At 40.2% G+C, this 16,583-nt stretch overlaps 2 protein-coding genes across 4 annotated transcripts in view; one reads left to right on the top strand and one right to left on the bottom strand.

The window, feature by feature from the left end:
- The window catches only part of Gro (TLE family member transcriptional corepressor groucho), a 175,049-nt gene that overhangs the window by 94,378 nt on the left and 64,088 nt on the right, over nt 1-16,583 (top strand). The gene's annotated exons all lie outside the window — the stretch shown is intronic.
- LOC143422207 (serine/threonine-protein phosphatase 5-like) lies at nt 288-1,952 on the bottom strand. 3 transcript variants are annotated; one of them, XM_076892681.1, is made up of 5 exons: nt 1,692-1,952; nt 1,259-1,468; nt 1,004-1,157; nt 820-920; nt 288-727 (listed from the first exon to the last, which is right to left on the bottom strand). In XM_076892681.1, exons 2-5 carry the CDS (start codon nt 1,406-1,408, stop codon nt 485-487), a joined length of 648 nt encoding a protein of 215 aa, XP_076748796.1. In that variant the 5' UTR covers nt 1,409-1,468; nt 1,692-1,952; the 3' UTR covers nt 288-484. The 3 variants fall into 3 exon arrangements, with proteins under 3 accessions (XP_076748796.1, XP_076748795.1, XP_076748797.1); XM_076892680.1 differs by having other exon boundaries at nt 1,702-1,952; XM_076892682.1 differs by having other exon boundaries at nt 1,259-1,572; nt 1,702-1,718.

Genomic DNA, 16,583 nt, shown 5'->3' with positions numbered 1-16,583 from the left:
TTTTTTGTCAATCTTTTTTTTAAATTGAAATATTTCATATCTTTAAATATTAATATTATTTATATAACAAATCAAGTTTCTCTTAGAATTTGGAATTTAGAGATGTTTGTACTACATAACTTACCAATAATTATATTATCATTGCAGCCTTACAATCTACGATATATCTTAAAGGGATAAAAATATTATCGTATTTGTAATAATGGACTCAATTATTAAGTAGCAGACATTTGATATAAAAATTTCTAAACATAAAATACCAAAAAATGCAATTGTTCTGGCACATGTTTTCAATATTTTAATACTATTTAATAGTAACTCATTAATTGTAAAATGTAAATACACTATCAATATAAACTTTTGCCAATGAGATCATTCTGATCATAAACATTCAGTGCTGTCTTTGGATGCTACAAAAACTGCATGAATTGAAAATGTTAAACAGTACATAAAAACGCATGTACGTCTTTAGTATCAAAACACACTACGATTTTCCTTTCTTGAATCTTTGCCGTGCTTGCGCTTTACTGTACTTTGGATGCTTTTCTTTTTCATTGTTCACTTCAGCTTCAACATCATCGGACTCTTCTTTGTTATCACCGAAGAGATCTAATGGAGGTTCCAATAGCGATTTTCTTTGACACTTTACAAAATAACGGAACCCCTTTGCAATGCCAAAACCTACCATTGCTATGGACATTGTTAAGAAGGCCATCAGAAGTGGATGCTGCGCCCAATGGAAAACAATGAAATAACTATTGTAAACACTTGTGATTACTTTGAAATTAACTTCTGCGAATATTAAGTTATTACATGTACCGTTAATGTAGGTTTATTTGTAAAAACATAATCAGCGATTACAACTATCACCCCAAGAATGATACCAACGCCAGCACCGAGCCAGGGTATTTGTTGATCGGCTATAAAATAATTCAGCATACTAAATTATTGTACAAAACAGTTTTACTTATGATTATCTTAATGTTATGAACGAATTCAATACCTCGTTTATCTTTAATTAATAGTCTGGAAACTCGGTTCATTGCCTCTAAAATTGTCGGCTCGTTTGGTTGAAGAGATAAAGCTTTGTTATAAGACTGAAGTGCTTCGCTAAATCTAAATGTTTGCGACTCTACTTCAGCTTTCCTAAAATAACCCTACAAAAAATTTGTATGATACATATATATTCAATTGACCAACAGAGATTTCGTAGCACTCTCTCTTTATGACTGAGAATGTATTGTCGTAACATGTATACCTTGGTCCAGTCAGGTTTCAATTGAATTGTCATTAGTGCATCTTCCATTGCAAAATGGTATTGTTGTAATTTTAAAAAGGCAAACGACCGATTACTGTATAAGGAATAATTCTGTGGATCTAGTTTGATGGCATGAGTGTAATGGAACATAGCCTCTTCGTACTTTTGTTCTTTTACACACGCGTTTCCGCGTTCCTTGAGGCTTTGCACCTTCAATCAAATTGCGATAATGCGATAAGCGATACATTGCAGCGTTAACTTCAATTTCTTTTACATCATGATATTAACGACATTTGTTAATGTAAATTCGTCTCCTATATTAATTTATGTCGTAAATTCTCACGATCTTCTCGATTATCAAGCGATAACCGCATAATATTGGCACGAAGTAAACAGTACATTAAATACTAAAATGTAGACACGCGAAACTTACAAATGCTTACCTCTGCTTCCCGTGTATTCGACATGTTTTATGACGACTTCAGTTAATCGTTTACTTAAAATAAGTTTCACAAACTATTACATAACGTACGCGTTATCATTGTACATATCGAGTAGCTCCTAAATAACTGTTTATCTATGAAAAACTAATCAACAATAAGAAGCAGCTGAAACACCTGCCATGTCTCTCTCACCGGTAAGTACATGCGCAGCGAACATTGACACGTGATACTGCACTGCGCATAGACCTCCACCCGTTGGGGGTATTAAGAATTCGTTATGGTGTTTCGCGCGGAAGTAGTGCACCGATCGACATGAAATCAATTGAGGTAAATCACCCCTGAAAAGGATTACTTTCACATTATCTTAAATGCAACAGAATAAATTATTATCATCGATTTTAATAGAGCAAATGTGCACTTTTAGCGTATTTCGAGTTGAAATAGAAACTGTCGTGAGGCGTCGTGGATGTAACTTGAAATGAAGATAATAACGATGAGGTAGCGTGAGAGATAAGAGCGAAGAAGCTACCAAGTAAAGGGGCTCGAAGAAAGGTAACAAAATCTGATATCCACTGAATGTTTAGCTCTCAAATAGTAGATAAAAAATTGTAGTAAAAATAGTCCTGAGCTCGATAGAATTAGATAGAATTTCGATAATTCCTGGACTTTTGTCATAAAAAGACGATCGGGTAGGCTGATAACAAGTCGGAAAACAGGTTACCACGTTTGAATTAAGTAGTTTTGCGATTATTAAATTAGATTAATTAAATCTGTTAGTACATGAAAGTATTTAGAACGTGTGACGCTAGATCAAGATAAATTGAAACAAAGTTATAAGCTTGCTTATCTATATTATAACATCTGCTTAATCAGTGATAAAGCTTATGTGTACAACTGAAATTCGCCAGACATTTTCTAGTGACGCAACATATTTGTAATAGAACAAGGACAAGAGAAAATTGGGGAAAAAGTGTGAGATTTTGTTTTGTCATCATTTTAATGTTTGAAATTCTCCATTTCATACAAATTAAGTGGGGGCATTATAATACAAACTTAAAATATATACATCGATATTTCGTGAAACTTCTCAGATAGCTATGCAACTCATCCATTAATCCATAATCTATAGATCTCTTTCCATTATTATTGATTTATCCTTTTTTTTATGCTTTTTTTTTTGTTTCGAAATTGGCTTGAAAACCTACTTCGTGTATACTGTGCAACAAAACTGGCAAGTCGTTCGAATAAATATTTCTTTTTTTTTCAATTAGCCGCCGGAATTGATTACGGCCGATCTGTTGTATTTTTTTGTTGTAAAAAGCGTCCATAGTAAATGGAGAATCGGATACGAGCTCGTTTTGGTCAGTTCGACGAACAGGACTAGAGGTTCCTCGGCGTTTAATGACGGAATAAACCCTCTGTCCAGATTATCGACGAAACGACAGGCACTAATAGCGAGTGTCGAAGTTACTTTTATCCGGATCGACTGTTTGCATCGATCGCTCGTGAGCAACGATCCTCGTCGTAAAACTGTCATTCGAATAGGCTTTCTCTCTTCGATACCTGCTCCTTCGTTTTCTACTTCATCATCGCGATATCTTCTATAACGGATGTAGTGGCCATTTTTCGAGTAAAACACGAAAAAAAAGAATCGACATAGCGGACAGATTAAGAATCCTTACGATTATTGGAGGACAAATGGCAAACATTTGCATTCTCGCCAAGTAACTGTACTTATTATTGCCCAAGTGGGACGGAAGTCACGGATGATTTGGCACTCCTATTTCGTCTTCTAACACCTATTCGCCTGTCCGTTCCTTTTTCTTCCAGTTTTCCCCTGCGCGCCTAGTTTTCCTTTCGTTACGAATTACCAAAATGAACGTACACGGTCGACAGAGGTGTATGCCTTAAATGTAAAACGTGTTCTTCTACGTATGGCTGGACTTCGCCGTCTGTTCTCACCGGTTGTTAACAAAGAAACGAATCACGATTTGGAAATAATGTTATGCAAGTTCGTCGAAAACAATGAAACACGGTCGATCGAGGTGAGAACAGGATAATTGATTCGTGCACGCGCGCAGAAGGCTGTTTAATCGGGACAAGAAAGAACGACCAGGGAAACGGTGGATCCGCACCGGGACGAAAATTCGTTTTTTTTCCACACGCAGTTTATATCACGCGCGTGATTCGATCGTCGAGTCGATCCGATTCTCCATTTCGCGCACGGCCCGCGGGATGTTCACCGTGTACACGCTTCTCGTCTTTTCACATTTTTCCCTTTTTATTCGTTTTGTTTTCCTTATGCACAACCCACGTCAGTATTGTTACTCGTTACTGTAAATTGTAAGTGTAAATTGATTTTTTTTTGTCCACGCTTAAAATACATTTTATACATACTTCCGCCTACGTTCTCGCATATAGTCGTCGCCATAATCGTCGTCGTAATCAATAAATCGTCAAGCAGTAGTCGTCATCAAAAAAAAAGGAAAAAAAAGAAAAACAATATATCGTAATATGTATATCGTAGGTCGCTCTCGTCGTAAAGTCTATCGACTATACTCGCTCTCTTTCTCTTCGGTCGTCAAAGAGAACATTCATCATCGCCATGCTCACGCGTTCTTATCGTCATCATCTCGTATCTTTTCTTTTTTTTTTTCGTATTTTGTGTGGCATCTTTTATGGTTTCTCTCTTTCGTTTCTTCGCTCGATACTTTCACACGTATGTATGTATTTAGCACGCGCCGTTCTTACGTTTTCTTTATTTTTCTTTTTCCTCTCTCGAGTAAAACAGAAGCACACGGGGAAACGGCCGGAAGTACGCGTGAAACAGAATCGTAACAGGAAGCGGAGGAAGTTGTTTCGCGCAAGAGCGTCCCGGTTTTGCGTGTGCCACTCGCCGATAACAACGAAGCGGAGTCCGTCGTAGAAAAGAGATCTCTCTTTCGCGCATACGTAGCCTGTGCTTTTTTTTCCATCGTTGCACCGTTGCTACTACTCTATCTGTATGCTTCGCGAACGACTCGCGACCATCGTACCAGGCACGTTTCAATTCTTCGATACGCGAGAGATCACTTTTCTCCGTATGCAATTCCGATGCTGCGTGGCCTATCTTCACGGGGAATGTCCATGAACTCGCCTGTGCTGAACACACTTCTCTTCGCGTGTTAATTACACGTTTAATTTGACAAACGTTTCGTTTTGCACGCGAATACCTCGATAGTAGCTGAAAACGTAACCTTGACATCGTGATTAACTCTGCGTCACGAGTTTCAGAATTGTAACAAATTTTTGAAAGAATCGAGAACGCAATTGGATCGAAAAGGCCGTAGCAGGAAACATCTTTTTGCGTCCGAGAACTTATTGGTCGAGGACGAGTAGGGAGTCGTATATCGTGGAGGCCATTAGGAAACGAAAAACTCTTACACTGTCATACTGTTTTTGTTCAGTTGAAATTGGGACAGTTAAAGTACCGGGCGAATCTTGTCGAGCGACGAATTCGCTTTAGTAAATGATTCGCTAATGACTTGGAGCAGCGTATCACGGACAACTATGGCCATTTGAAAGGAACATTGTGCTCTTGAGATAATCTACACAGGCCCGCATGCCGCATAACGCAACACAGGCACAGGAACGTTATCTGGATGTTTATACTATTCGATTAAAACACCTGTTTGCACTATTCGACCGATATGATTGCGTGAACAACGACTGCTCAATTTACTTGCTTGCTTTGCGCTTATGCAAACAATTGGTCAGACGATCGGGACAACTGATACTCCTGTTTAATTCTTCGGACGTACGCGAACGTGCGTTCATCGAAATTCTCCAATTGTTGAACTTCATTATTATTCGAATCAATTTTTCTATACGCAATACCGTGAATTTCAGCTACTAACGATACCGATCGAATCGGTCAATAAAAGTCGACAATTTTTTCGTTTCGCTATTCATTTCACGCACTCGGACGTTCGGGCGAAAAAACTCTTCCCCGCTTATCGAACACGCGATCTCTCTAAACGCCAGGCTAATTGCGCTCAAAAATTAAACATTGATTTTAAACCGCAACATTGCACGTCCCAGTCTAAATTCGAGGATAACGCAATCGAAAGGTTAACATACGTAATAACAGTAATAATAATGATATTAATAGTAATAGTAATAATAATAATAATAATTACCGTAATAGCAATAATGGTAATAATCGTAATAATTAATGGAAGAAGAAATCATGGGAGAAAGAAACAAAAAGCAAAGTGGAACATATAACTAGCGGAGAAAGAAAGAAAGGAAAAGAATGAAAGTATCGATTCAACGGATCGCGCCACAGCAGTTTTCTCATAAGTTCTCGCCTAACCCGATAACTCCCCGTGTGACCTGGCTTTACCATCCTCGCGTCGTAGACACGGAGGCCTGTTAGCTACCTTTATCGTTGGGTCTACGAGTAGGCCCAGGTCGAAACGGTTTTCCCTCCTTCATTTTCTCCTTTCCTTTCCCTCTCTTTCCTCTCGTTCTCTATCGTACTCCATTTTCAGCGTCCAGAAACCGGTGACCCGACGTGATCGAGAGGACAAGCAACCGCTACATGCGTCAACCTAGGCCAGCAGCAACAACGTCTCGAACGGAGCATCACGGACGGATTAGATGCCAGCCGCGGCATCGCCAGGACTCGTAACCCTTCTCGAAGGGGTGGCGACGCGTCTACGACGTCGAACCCATCCGGATCGCAGCATCACGTCGGAGTCACTAGTTTACCAGGTAACGACGTGGGTGCGAACGCAAGTTCTGAAACGAAACTTAACCGGATTTTATTGCACTACTCGAGAGCTCTCTTGTATCGTGCAAAACGAAGCTGTACTCGAACGTTTCGCTGCCGCGATGAAGGACTCTAGTCGAGTTCGCTCTCGAAAGTATTTTTTTCCACCCACGTTATCACCCACATATCCGTTCCTTTCCCCCGTGTATTTCGCGGTCGCTTCGAAAGTGAAGAGAGACACAGGTATCTCTCCTTCCCCCCCATCTCGTTTTCCAGATCGATTCGAATCGTTTCCCTCCATCATCGATAATGTTCCACGCGGTCTCGTTCGTCTCTCCATTCTCGCTAACAATATTTAAATTCCTCTCTCTATCCACATTTTTGCCTTTGTATATATATACTTTTTTTTTTTTAATTAGTGAATATAATATTTATATATATATATATATATTTTTATATATATATGCATAGGTAATAATTGCAAATACAACTATGTAATGAATATACGAGCCTTTGTCAGGGGGAGCAATGCAGTCGTCGTCAATAAAAAGAGTCACGGGTTACATTATACACTTATACACAAAGACGATCCTCCCGCGGGATCGTCCAACCGTTCTGTATTCGTGTTGTATTCATTTTGCGCGCGTGTATGTGTGTGTGTGTGTGTGTATGGTTCGTGTGCTTCCATGTTCGCTCATTCGTCGGATCTCTCTGCGAGCGCGAATCGAAGGGAAGGGAAAAGGAGGAGGGAAAAGGTGAAAACAATGCGTTTCGTTTCTTCCTTCGCGACATCGTTTCGTTTCCTAATTTTTCTTCTTTCTTACTTTCCTTCTTTCTTAAGGTAACAGAAACGAATCGCTTGTTTCGTGTCGTCAGAAGACATCCCCACGTTCTCACTCGCACGCTTTAAGTCACTGCAATCTATAAATCGATTCCGTCGCACGAGTACGCAAAGTGATACATGTTTGATAAGCACTTATAGAGAACGCAGCGTTTCCCGGATAGTACGCAGTTTTTCACGTGTATCTCGATGGTACGCAGTTAAGGGACCGGCATCGTAATCGTCCTATAGGCAGAAGGCAATCACCGTCGTCTCCTTATCGTTGGAAACGATGAAATCGAGTTCGATACGTGGATTGTGGCGAGTACGAGATCAGTCCCTGATTCTTCGTTATTCATTTTTTACATTTTTTTTCGTTTTTTTCTTCGTTTTCGCTGTTACTTTTTTTTTCATCGTTAAGAGCTAACCTTTAGTTTGATATGAGCGGTAGAAAACATTTTTCTTTGTTCTTCTTCGTCCTGATTCTCTTCACCCTCTACCGGAACAACGCACGCGATCTTGTGTCGTTACACGTTTCCTGTACTCCGTTTTTCTCGCGTTACAAAGCTTCGTCTTCCTCTTACGCTTAGTACGACTTCGTTTCCCGCTCGAGCACGTTGCAATCGTGAACCGCACGGAAAGAAACCTACTGGATAAGATAAGTTCCATCGCGAGGAGACGAAACGAAAAACGATCGTCGAACGAATAAATCAAACAGTCAGTTGGTTCTACGATTTTCATGACCGATACGTTGGTTACTAGCACGTGGTACGTTCGCTCGATCTCATTCGTCTCGGTCAATTTGGAAGCATCACAAAGTGCTCGAGGAGAGCTCGAAGTCAGTCGATATCTACGTGTATCCTCTAATACTATTACTGTACAAATGATGTCACATGGTTAGATCATCGAGATTAATGAATATTGTACGCAAAGGAAAAGAAAAAGAAGGAAAAGTCACTATTCGTTTGCAACTCAACCTCTTGAATATTCGAACGTCCCCCTTCTGCCTACTCGACGCGTACGTATCAACTCTCGAATTCTACAGCCGGTTGTGCAATTATGTGTTCTTCTACGTTGCACGCTCCCGAGAATCGATTTACACGTGCCAAGAGGTCGGTTCGTCCCGCGATGCATCATTATAATTAACCAAACGTTAGACGGGTACATTTCAAACTGAGATCGTGACAAGGCCCGCCATTAATTTCGACGCGAGTGAGAGAATGTCTCGCGTCTCCTGTCCCTCCACCGATCCAATCAAAATATTCCTTAATTAATTAATGCCTGTTACGATTGTGAAATACGCGCGATGATCGCGCGAACGTTCCTACCGTACGATTGGCCTTGTTCGATTCAAAGGCAACACGTCGAACGAATAACCTTCGTTTCGCGTTAACGTGCCGGGGAAACTTAACAGTCCTGATACACCGTTCGAAGTGAGATACAACAAACGTTGGAGCCAACGAAAGGAGAAAATGGCGATGGGATCGGGCCCGCGGAAACTCGTCACGTCGAACCGGCATCGAACGAAATCTGCGCACAACCAACGTTATTACAAAGGTTCTAGCATCACAGTCAAAAAATATAGTACTATACGCGATAGAAACGAACGCGTTACACCCGCTCGCCTGGTAACTCGCGCGTCGATAGTGATCTACGATGTTAGAGAGGAAGGAAAACGATAATAACCGTACTTAACATAATTTACCGTCATTAAAAATTGCAACATTTCGAGGCACTCGCTGGAAATATTGAAAGAAAGAGAGAGAGGGAGAGAGAGAAAGAGGGGCGACGCGAAGGAGAATCTCTCCGTTATGGCCGACAACGGTTGCTGAAAGCGTTCGCCATGTAAGGACTCAAAATCGAATTTCGTCCTGATGTCGTCCCGATGCGTCACGCGTCACGGGAAGGAAAGAGCACGAGATGAGAAATCTCTTTCTGCCGGCAATCGCATCAGCGTGTACGATACGATACGTAGAGCCGCGTTATGAGCTAGTCACGCGATCCACTGCACCGATTAATTAACCGTTTAATGCATACTTCGTGCGGATTGACACGAACCGACGTACGTGTCGCGCATAACAGACCACGCGACTTAATCGATCGAACTATGAAAAACAGATGGAAATCAGGCCTGTCCGTTTCGAAAGTGCAATCTCGCCTAACTGGTTGTTTCCGGAAACTGTAGATGGGATCAGAAAGTCTACTATGTGAATCCGGTTCAATTACCAGATCGTAATATGTTTCGCCAGATGTGATAACCCGCTATCAAAAAAACCGGTATTAATGTGCTCTGATTGCAACTTTTCGCGTGATTGCTATTTTGTTATTGCTAATTGAAGTTACATCAGTGAACAAGTTATGCTATGTAGCTTACGTAATATGGAAATTAAAAAGCGTAAAAGGTTGAAGATAAATGGAGCAATGGTATTGATTAACCGGGTTTCTACAGCTGCTAGCGGTAGAATTTTCCTAGCTCATTTCGCGAATGATATTTGCCATTCGAAAAAGATCTCTTTCTATAGCTCGACGACTCTATCGATGCTTCGTTTTTCGTTCCGATGCCACTTCTGATGATTGTTTTTAGCACTGTACAACTCTGAAGTAGCGCCAGTATGAGTCACTACGAGGACGAACTACATTTTAGGATCTAACGATTACGTGGATCTTTTCGCCAACTATAGCTTGACGCGGTGCTACGATCCGTACGTCATTGACGAAAGAAGTCGATGATTTATTATAGATCGCGCGGATGGAGCCAACAAATATGTGAATGAGCTGTATCGTTTGAAAGAAAACGAGCACGCTCTTGGTTAAACTGTTACTTATCATAAATTACATTCGAATTCGAACAGCTAAATTTTCAATGGACGTAGACGAAATTTGCCTGTCGAATGGAACATAGGACGGGCGACCCAACCGATTAAAGAATCGCCAGATAGAACCTAGCGCGTTTCACAAATATCCCTTGGAAGCGAATTCTTTTCGAATGGGATGATTCCGCGTTTTACGCTCGCGATGTGACGTTAGCGTTTTACGGGTCGTTTTGATTTCCTGTTTAAACTGTTCTCCTCGCTTGGCCACGCTTCGACTGCGATGGAACATTGCGCTCGTAAGACGTTACGTAACGAGAAACTTTTCTGATGCTTTGGGACGGCCGAAAGAGGCAGTGAAGATGCGAAATGGAAGAAGAAAAACACGGTTCGACCTTCTCAGACTGGTACATTGACGGAAAATTTGGTCGGAGACATTGGAGAGGAACACCTTAACGTATACGATGAACGAAGAGCGTTGCTCGTGTTGCATTTTTCGAATGCTAATAAGAGCGTTCTCGTTACACTCGTTTTTTTTCCGTTTCTAACGCCTAGTAACTAGAAGCGAATGAAGAAACGCGAAGTTTAACGAATTGAAAATTCCTGGACGAACGTGCGCAGGCCGCGCGTGAAGTTTCTCAATTTCGCTCGGGAACACTGTAGCGAGGATTTCCTGGTAACAGGAACACCGACAAGTTTGAAGCCCTTCGCGAGAAGAATGATCGAAGTAGAAGAAACCTCGTTCATGAAGACCGCGAGCGTTCGAAGGATACTCGAACAGTCGACACACCGATCGATCACAGCGATCGTTGGACGATTGCGGCATTAACGATTTGACATTCAGAAAGAGAAAGAGAGTCCGTGAGGAGTACAGAATGATCGACAATACACCAATAATGCTTACTTATACACATATAAGGACATAATTTTACAATACCTACACGCGGCACATCGTCTCACTTTTTTTTTCTTTCTTCTTACACACAACTTCCTCGCTGTAAGACACGATAGTTATCTTTTTTGTTTTTTTTTTAATTTCTCTAAGTTTACGCCGTTCCGTTTAATGATGCGTTTACTCCGCAAACAAGGAGGAAATAGGGAGGAGTGTTGGGCGGGGAGGGTTACTACATTCTTCGCATTCGACGCTTCTTTTAAGACTCGTTACTATGCACGTCTAACGAGTTTCTTCAATTTTTTTGTTTTTAAGCATCGACGCGAAGATAGTCTTTACAATTTTTCCTCCCTTGTCAGCGTCCGCACGTATCGATATCGTTCGCGTAAGAAATAATCCACGTAAAATTACGCTAAATATATTGTATATATATATATTTTTTATATTATATGTATATATGTATAGTCATTTACTCTCGCTTCGCTAGAATTGGCACTTGGATTTTCTGCTTCGTTTTTTTCATGTTTCAACCCTTAAGTTTTGAACAAACCAAGAATAAGAGAGAGAGAGAGAGAGAGAGAGAGAGAGAGAGAGAGAGAGAGAGAGACAAAAAGTTTGGAGCAGTCATATCGTGGAATCGATAGAATTTGCGCGGCGATTAACAATTTTGATTCGAGAGAAACTTTGTTTCTTGTTCGCTTCCTCTGGTTTCACGTTAAATATCACTCAACGACGCCGCGTGCTGTACAGGGTAGTTCTCGCAATCGTGACACGATCGAGAAGCAGGTGGTACCTCGTGCAAAACAGTCGATTTCATTTTAATCGGGGCACCACCTCCTTTGTCGCACGCTGTAGCACAGATTTCGAGAACAGCCTCTGTTATTCCAGTGGATTAGCGATAAGCGTGAATCACTTTTCACGATACTTCATCGGTTCAACGATCCGAACGCGACATAAGCCCCGATTATCGTGTCGTTCCGAGAGATTATACCAAGAGAAATCAACTGAAAAAGGGGAACGAGAAAATATACGTAGCACTCTGCGCGCGTGAAATTCATAGGAATAGGAACGAAAGCGGGCACGGTGGCGAAAACGATCGTTCGATAACGCCGAGTAGAGAGTTGGTAACGTAAATGAATGGGAGGAAAAGAAGGTGCTGGCACTCGCTCGAGGACGAATGAAGTACAATATGTCACACGGACGTCGGCTGAAGAGTCGGTAAAATTAAAGGGAGGGTGACGGAAGGAGAATGAAATTATTTGGACAGAACGTTGGAGTTATTCGAACGGAAAAATATAAAACGAAGACAACGAAGCGAAAGCACGGGACCGATCTAAGCGTCCTGGAATTCGATCGATTTCGAAAACGCGGATTCATCGCGTGATCGTTCATTCGTAAGATACTCGATACCAATACTTATAAATCGCGCGTGAAAAATGTCTCGATCGAATTCGATATCGGATGTCCTGATGAACCGAATTCGACACGACAGAACGTAAGAAGAGAGAACGCAGGAGGGGTTTTAAAAAACGAGATCTTTCGAACGGTTCGCTTCGTTCAAAGAAGCTCTCGCAGCGAAAACGGTAACGGAGTCACTGGCGATCGGAGCTAATCGTTACGAATTATCAAATGCATTGTTAAGAGCACTTACATTCGCGAAGACGATACTTTCTGTACAAACACCATTTATTCCGACAGTTTCCCGTCCAGCTGGACTATTCACGCGAGCCTCGAAGAATCGAAGGACTGAGAATCGTAGCGGTATGCGGTTAACTAAACTGCGGTTGCTAAACAAAATTCAACTTAATCTCATATCTTTCTATTTTGTTCGATTATCTTGAAACAGAGTGAAATAATAACCTGTTAAGTAGACCGTTGCGATTCTCGGTCGTTCAATTGCTCGTAGGACAAGCCTGTAAACGTGGTTCTTCGTGAACTTCTCTGTTTCACGCATCTCCCAATGAGCGGAGATTCGATTCCATTGAGTAACAACATCGAATCTCGCGTTAGAAATGCGGGCGCAAATTAGAAGCGCGTTTATTGCATCGTTTACTTAAGTTGCACTTGAATTCTACGTATCTCCTACATGCTCTGAGTGTCTTTTTAAGTTCAGTCTCTTTGGCACTGCCAGCATCTGCGCTTCGATCGATTCGGTGATCGAGAAACGCATTGCTCGCGTGTATCATCGTCGTTCTACGTGTCCTAACGATCGAGGGATATTTTACACTCTTTGCTCGTGCTACTCGTACACGCGTTCGTTCTCAGTGTCGTTAGTTTCAAGAACTGAAAACAACAAAATTCCAATGATCGTGTAACAGCTCAGACCTCTTTCCACACGAAAAATTACAGGTACCGAACGTCATTTTACTGAACCATCGTGCACCAAGGTTGGGATGTATGTATGGCACAGTATGACAGTGTTGAAAGAAACGCCTGTTCAGCTCATTTCCATTTTATACCCGTGATTTCACTTTTTCCTTCGCGCTTATATACGAATACCTGTTGAATCTCATAATCTCATTATTTGCATCTCCGCGTGTATCGCCGGTTACGGCATAAAAATGTGGTCGAACGGTAATGAAATGAGAGAGTGAAAGGAAACGCATGAATAAATATTTCACAATTTTTATTACATTTTTTTTCGTTTTCTCTGTAAATGCAAGGGGGGTGGTAAGGGGGGAAGAGTGAGCAAAAATAAGATTGCCTATCAATTACGTACGTATATCTACAAAAGAAACGGAACCTAGTCCGAAAGTTTGAGTAACGACGGAAATATATTAACCGGTTCCTGTACCTTTTAGTTACAACCCATATGTATATATATATATATATTTCGATATTAGAACGTTCTCGCAATCCTTTTTCCTCGTGAACGAACACACACGATAAATTTTTATAATCGTATATATGTATATATATTTATTTATTTATTCATTTATTTATTCATATAGATATAGAGTTTTTCTTTATATATAAAAATAGGTTAGATTACTTTATTCTGAACGAGGTTCAATCATGTGTGCTTTGCATTCTTTAAATTCGTTGCAACCAGTAGATGATACTTGTCAACACTGTGCCATGCATTCTTGGGTCATCCCTTATCCTTTATCCTGACGAGGCCGTTCGAACGTTTTCAAAAAGCTATCGTTGTTCTCTGTCCTCTATTTCTGAATATTTTATGTCGAAATAACTACGAACAAGATCTTCGGTGACGTGCTTTAATTACCGTTCCTTCGAGTCAACATAATATATATATATATATAGTACATAAAACGAGCAAACACATTGCACAGAGAGTTTTACGATCAGCGAACAATGAATCTGCGAAATCGATGCTTACTTTCTCCCATTTATCCAAAACTGTTCAATACAAGAAACAACAAGTTAAATTCGTTCACTATGATAACATAAACAAGTACAATCAAATCTCGATATTCGTTGCATGCAAATTCGAATACATTTCATGTTAAAAGATACTCTAATAGGCTAAGTCATAAGTATGTCTTTTTTAAAAGTAAAACGACCGAGCCAAGTTGTTACGGGGGTCGCTGTCGTTACACGTGGAACGCGAAACGTTTAGAAAGCATTCATTGCCAGCAAAGAAATTCATCACAAATAATAAGAGGGATTCGGGTTTGAAAAGAAAAAAAGGAGAATTAAAAGCGTAGGTAACGATGCACGATAAAATTTCAGCAAAAATACAACATAGACTTTCTTTTACCATTCGCCGCAACTTAAATCATCATCTCTCGCTAGCAATCGACAAATTCTCCGACGAACGAATCGTGATAATTGGACGTTTTGATATTCGATCGATCTTAATGTGTACACGCAGAAAATAGAGGAGGTGGTATTGGTTAAAACGACGTTCGAATAAAAATTGCAACGTAGTTCGTGTTTCAAATACAATTTGATCAATGCAGCGGGAAGGAAAAAATTCGAACGCGTCTACACAGCATTGTAAGAGTGTAAAAACCCCGCGCCGTGTCGTTGAAATTTTTCTATAGAATTCGGCAGCGCTTATACTTTTCTCGTACGAACGACGATATATAGGCGATACACGGAAACAACGCGAACCAAGTCCCTTTTCTATCCCCGTGATCTCGTCTCTCGTCTCTTTCGATTCCTATCACAAAACACTCGCAACTAGCCGCATATGCTTAAATTGAATGTGAAACAAAAAAACGGCGCGAACAGGACAGACACTCGTCTCGTATACGAATTTAAAAGGCAACCACGCGTCGATTTAATCAATCAGAAAAGAAAACAAACGAAACAATAAGATTCGATTATATAATTGGAAAGAACAATAGCAATAAAAGACGCGTTTAATAATATTATCATTAAAATTCATCCTAGGCACAATTGGAAGTGTCGATCCTGCCTTGCTATACGCGTAAACATAAATAGGGGGTGGCGGCAATCCAACAGGAAGCGGCACTGTTCCAGCGCGATCGTTTCTCGATGGACGACCGTCGTTACGCGTTCCCGTTAGTAAGCCAGAATCGATGTAACCAATATCACTTACGCTGTTAAATATAAAAACGATCTCATACTAATTATATAGCAAACAGATAAAAAGGACACATTGGAAACATTAACGTCATAAACTTTCGTTACACATTCAATGGAAAAACATAGTTTCATTTCCTCCTTCGTTCCGTAACCCCTAGGTCTTCTAACGAAGAATTTCACGTTTTACCTATCTACCTAACTATCCGAACAATAATTATAATAGCAATAGCATCGATAATTATATTAATAGTATTTACTCGTTATAATTAGAATAATAATAATAATAATAATTAATAATTAATAATAATAATAATAATAATAATAATAATAATAATAATAATAATAATAATAATTACACGAAGAAGGTATTTCACTTGGTACGCGTAATAAATTGTCGCGCACTGTACACGTTTTATACTATATTTATCGCCGACGACGATCAATAATTACTATATGAAACGTGTTCGTTCAAACATTTCGATTTTACCGTTTCTTTTCTTCTTTCGTTCGCTGTGCCTCCCTTCCATTTTTTTTCTTTTTTTTTTTGTTTCTTTTTGCGTTTTCCTTTTTGCCTCGCGTGAAATGGTTTTATCGTATCGATAATTGGCGTCTGAGCATTCTCCCTTTCGATGACTATGTAAGTGTTTCGAAATCGTATAAAACGGGTCTATTCTAGCGTACGATATACACAACCGGACACCACCCTATGAGCGATCGCGTGATTCGAAAGGGACAAGGGTCGTTTTGGTTTCTGTTTTGTTTTGTTTTTTTTCTTTTTTTCTCACTTTCAAACCTCAGTTCTGCTTTGCTATCGTAGATTTTCTAAGACGCAGATATACATAGCTGCACGCGATCGACTGATTCGCTCGGTTATATCACTTATGGCAGGTAATTTTAGAAAGAGTGCTTAAACATATCCTCATCTTTTCTTTCTTCGTTAATTATTTCATTTTAGTTTTTTCTTGCTGTTCCGTTTTAACTCTTTCAGCGGTGCGATCGCGTTCAAGTACGGCTAGATCCATGCGTGTCGAGTCGAATTAAATTTGACGTACACCACGAATATATATTTACGATGTTAAACCATAAGCTCTC

Source organism: Xylocopa sonorina, chromosome 3 (genome assembly GCF_050948175.1).
Source record: "Xylocopa sonorina isolate GNS202 chromosome 3, iyXylSono1_principal, whole genome shotgun sequence".
NCBI lineage: Eukaryota > Metazoa > Arthropoda > Insecta > Hymenoptera > Apidae > Xylocopa > Xylocopa sonorina.
This window is presented reverse-complemented; position numbering and strand designations above follow the sequence as displayed.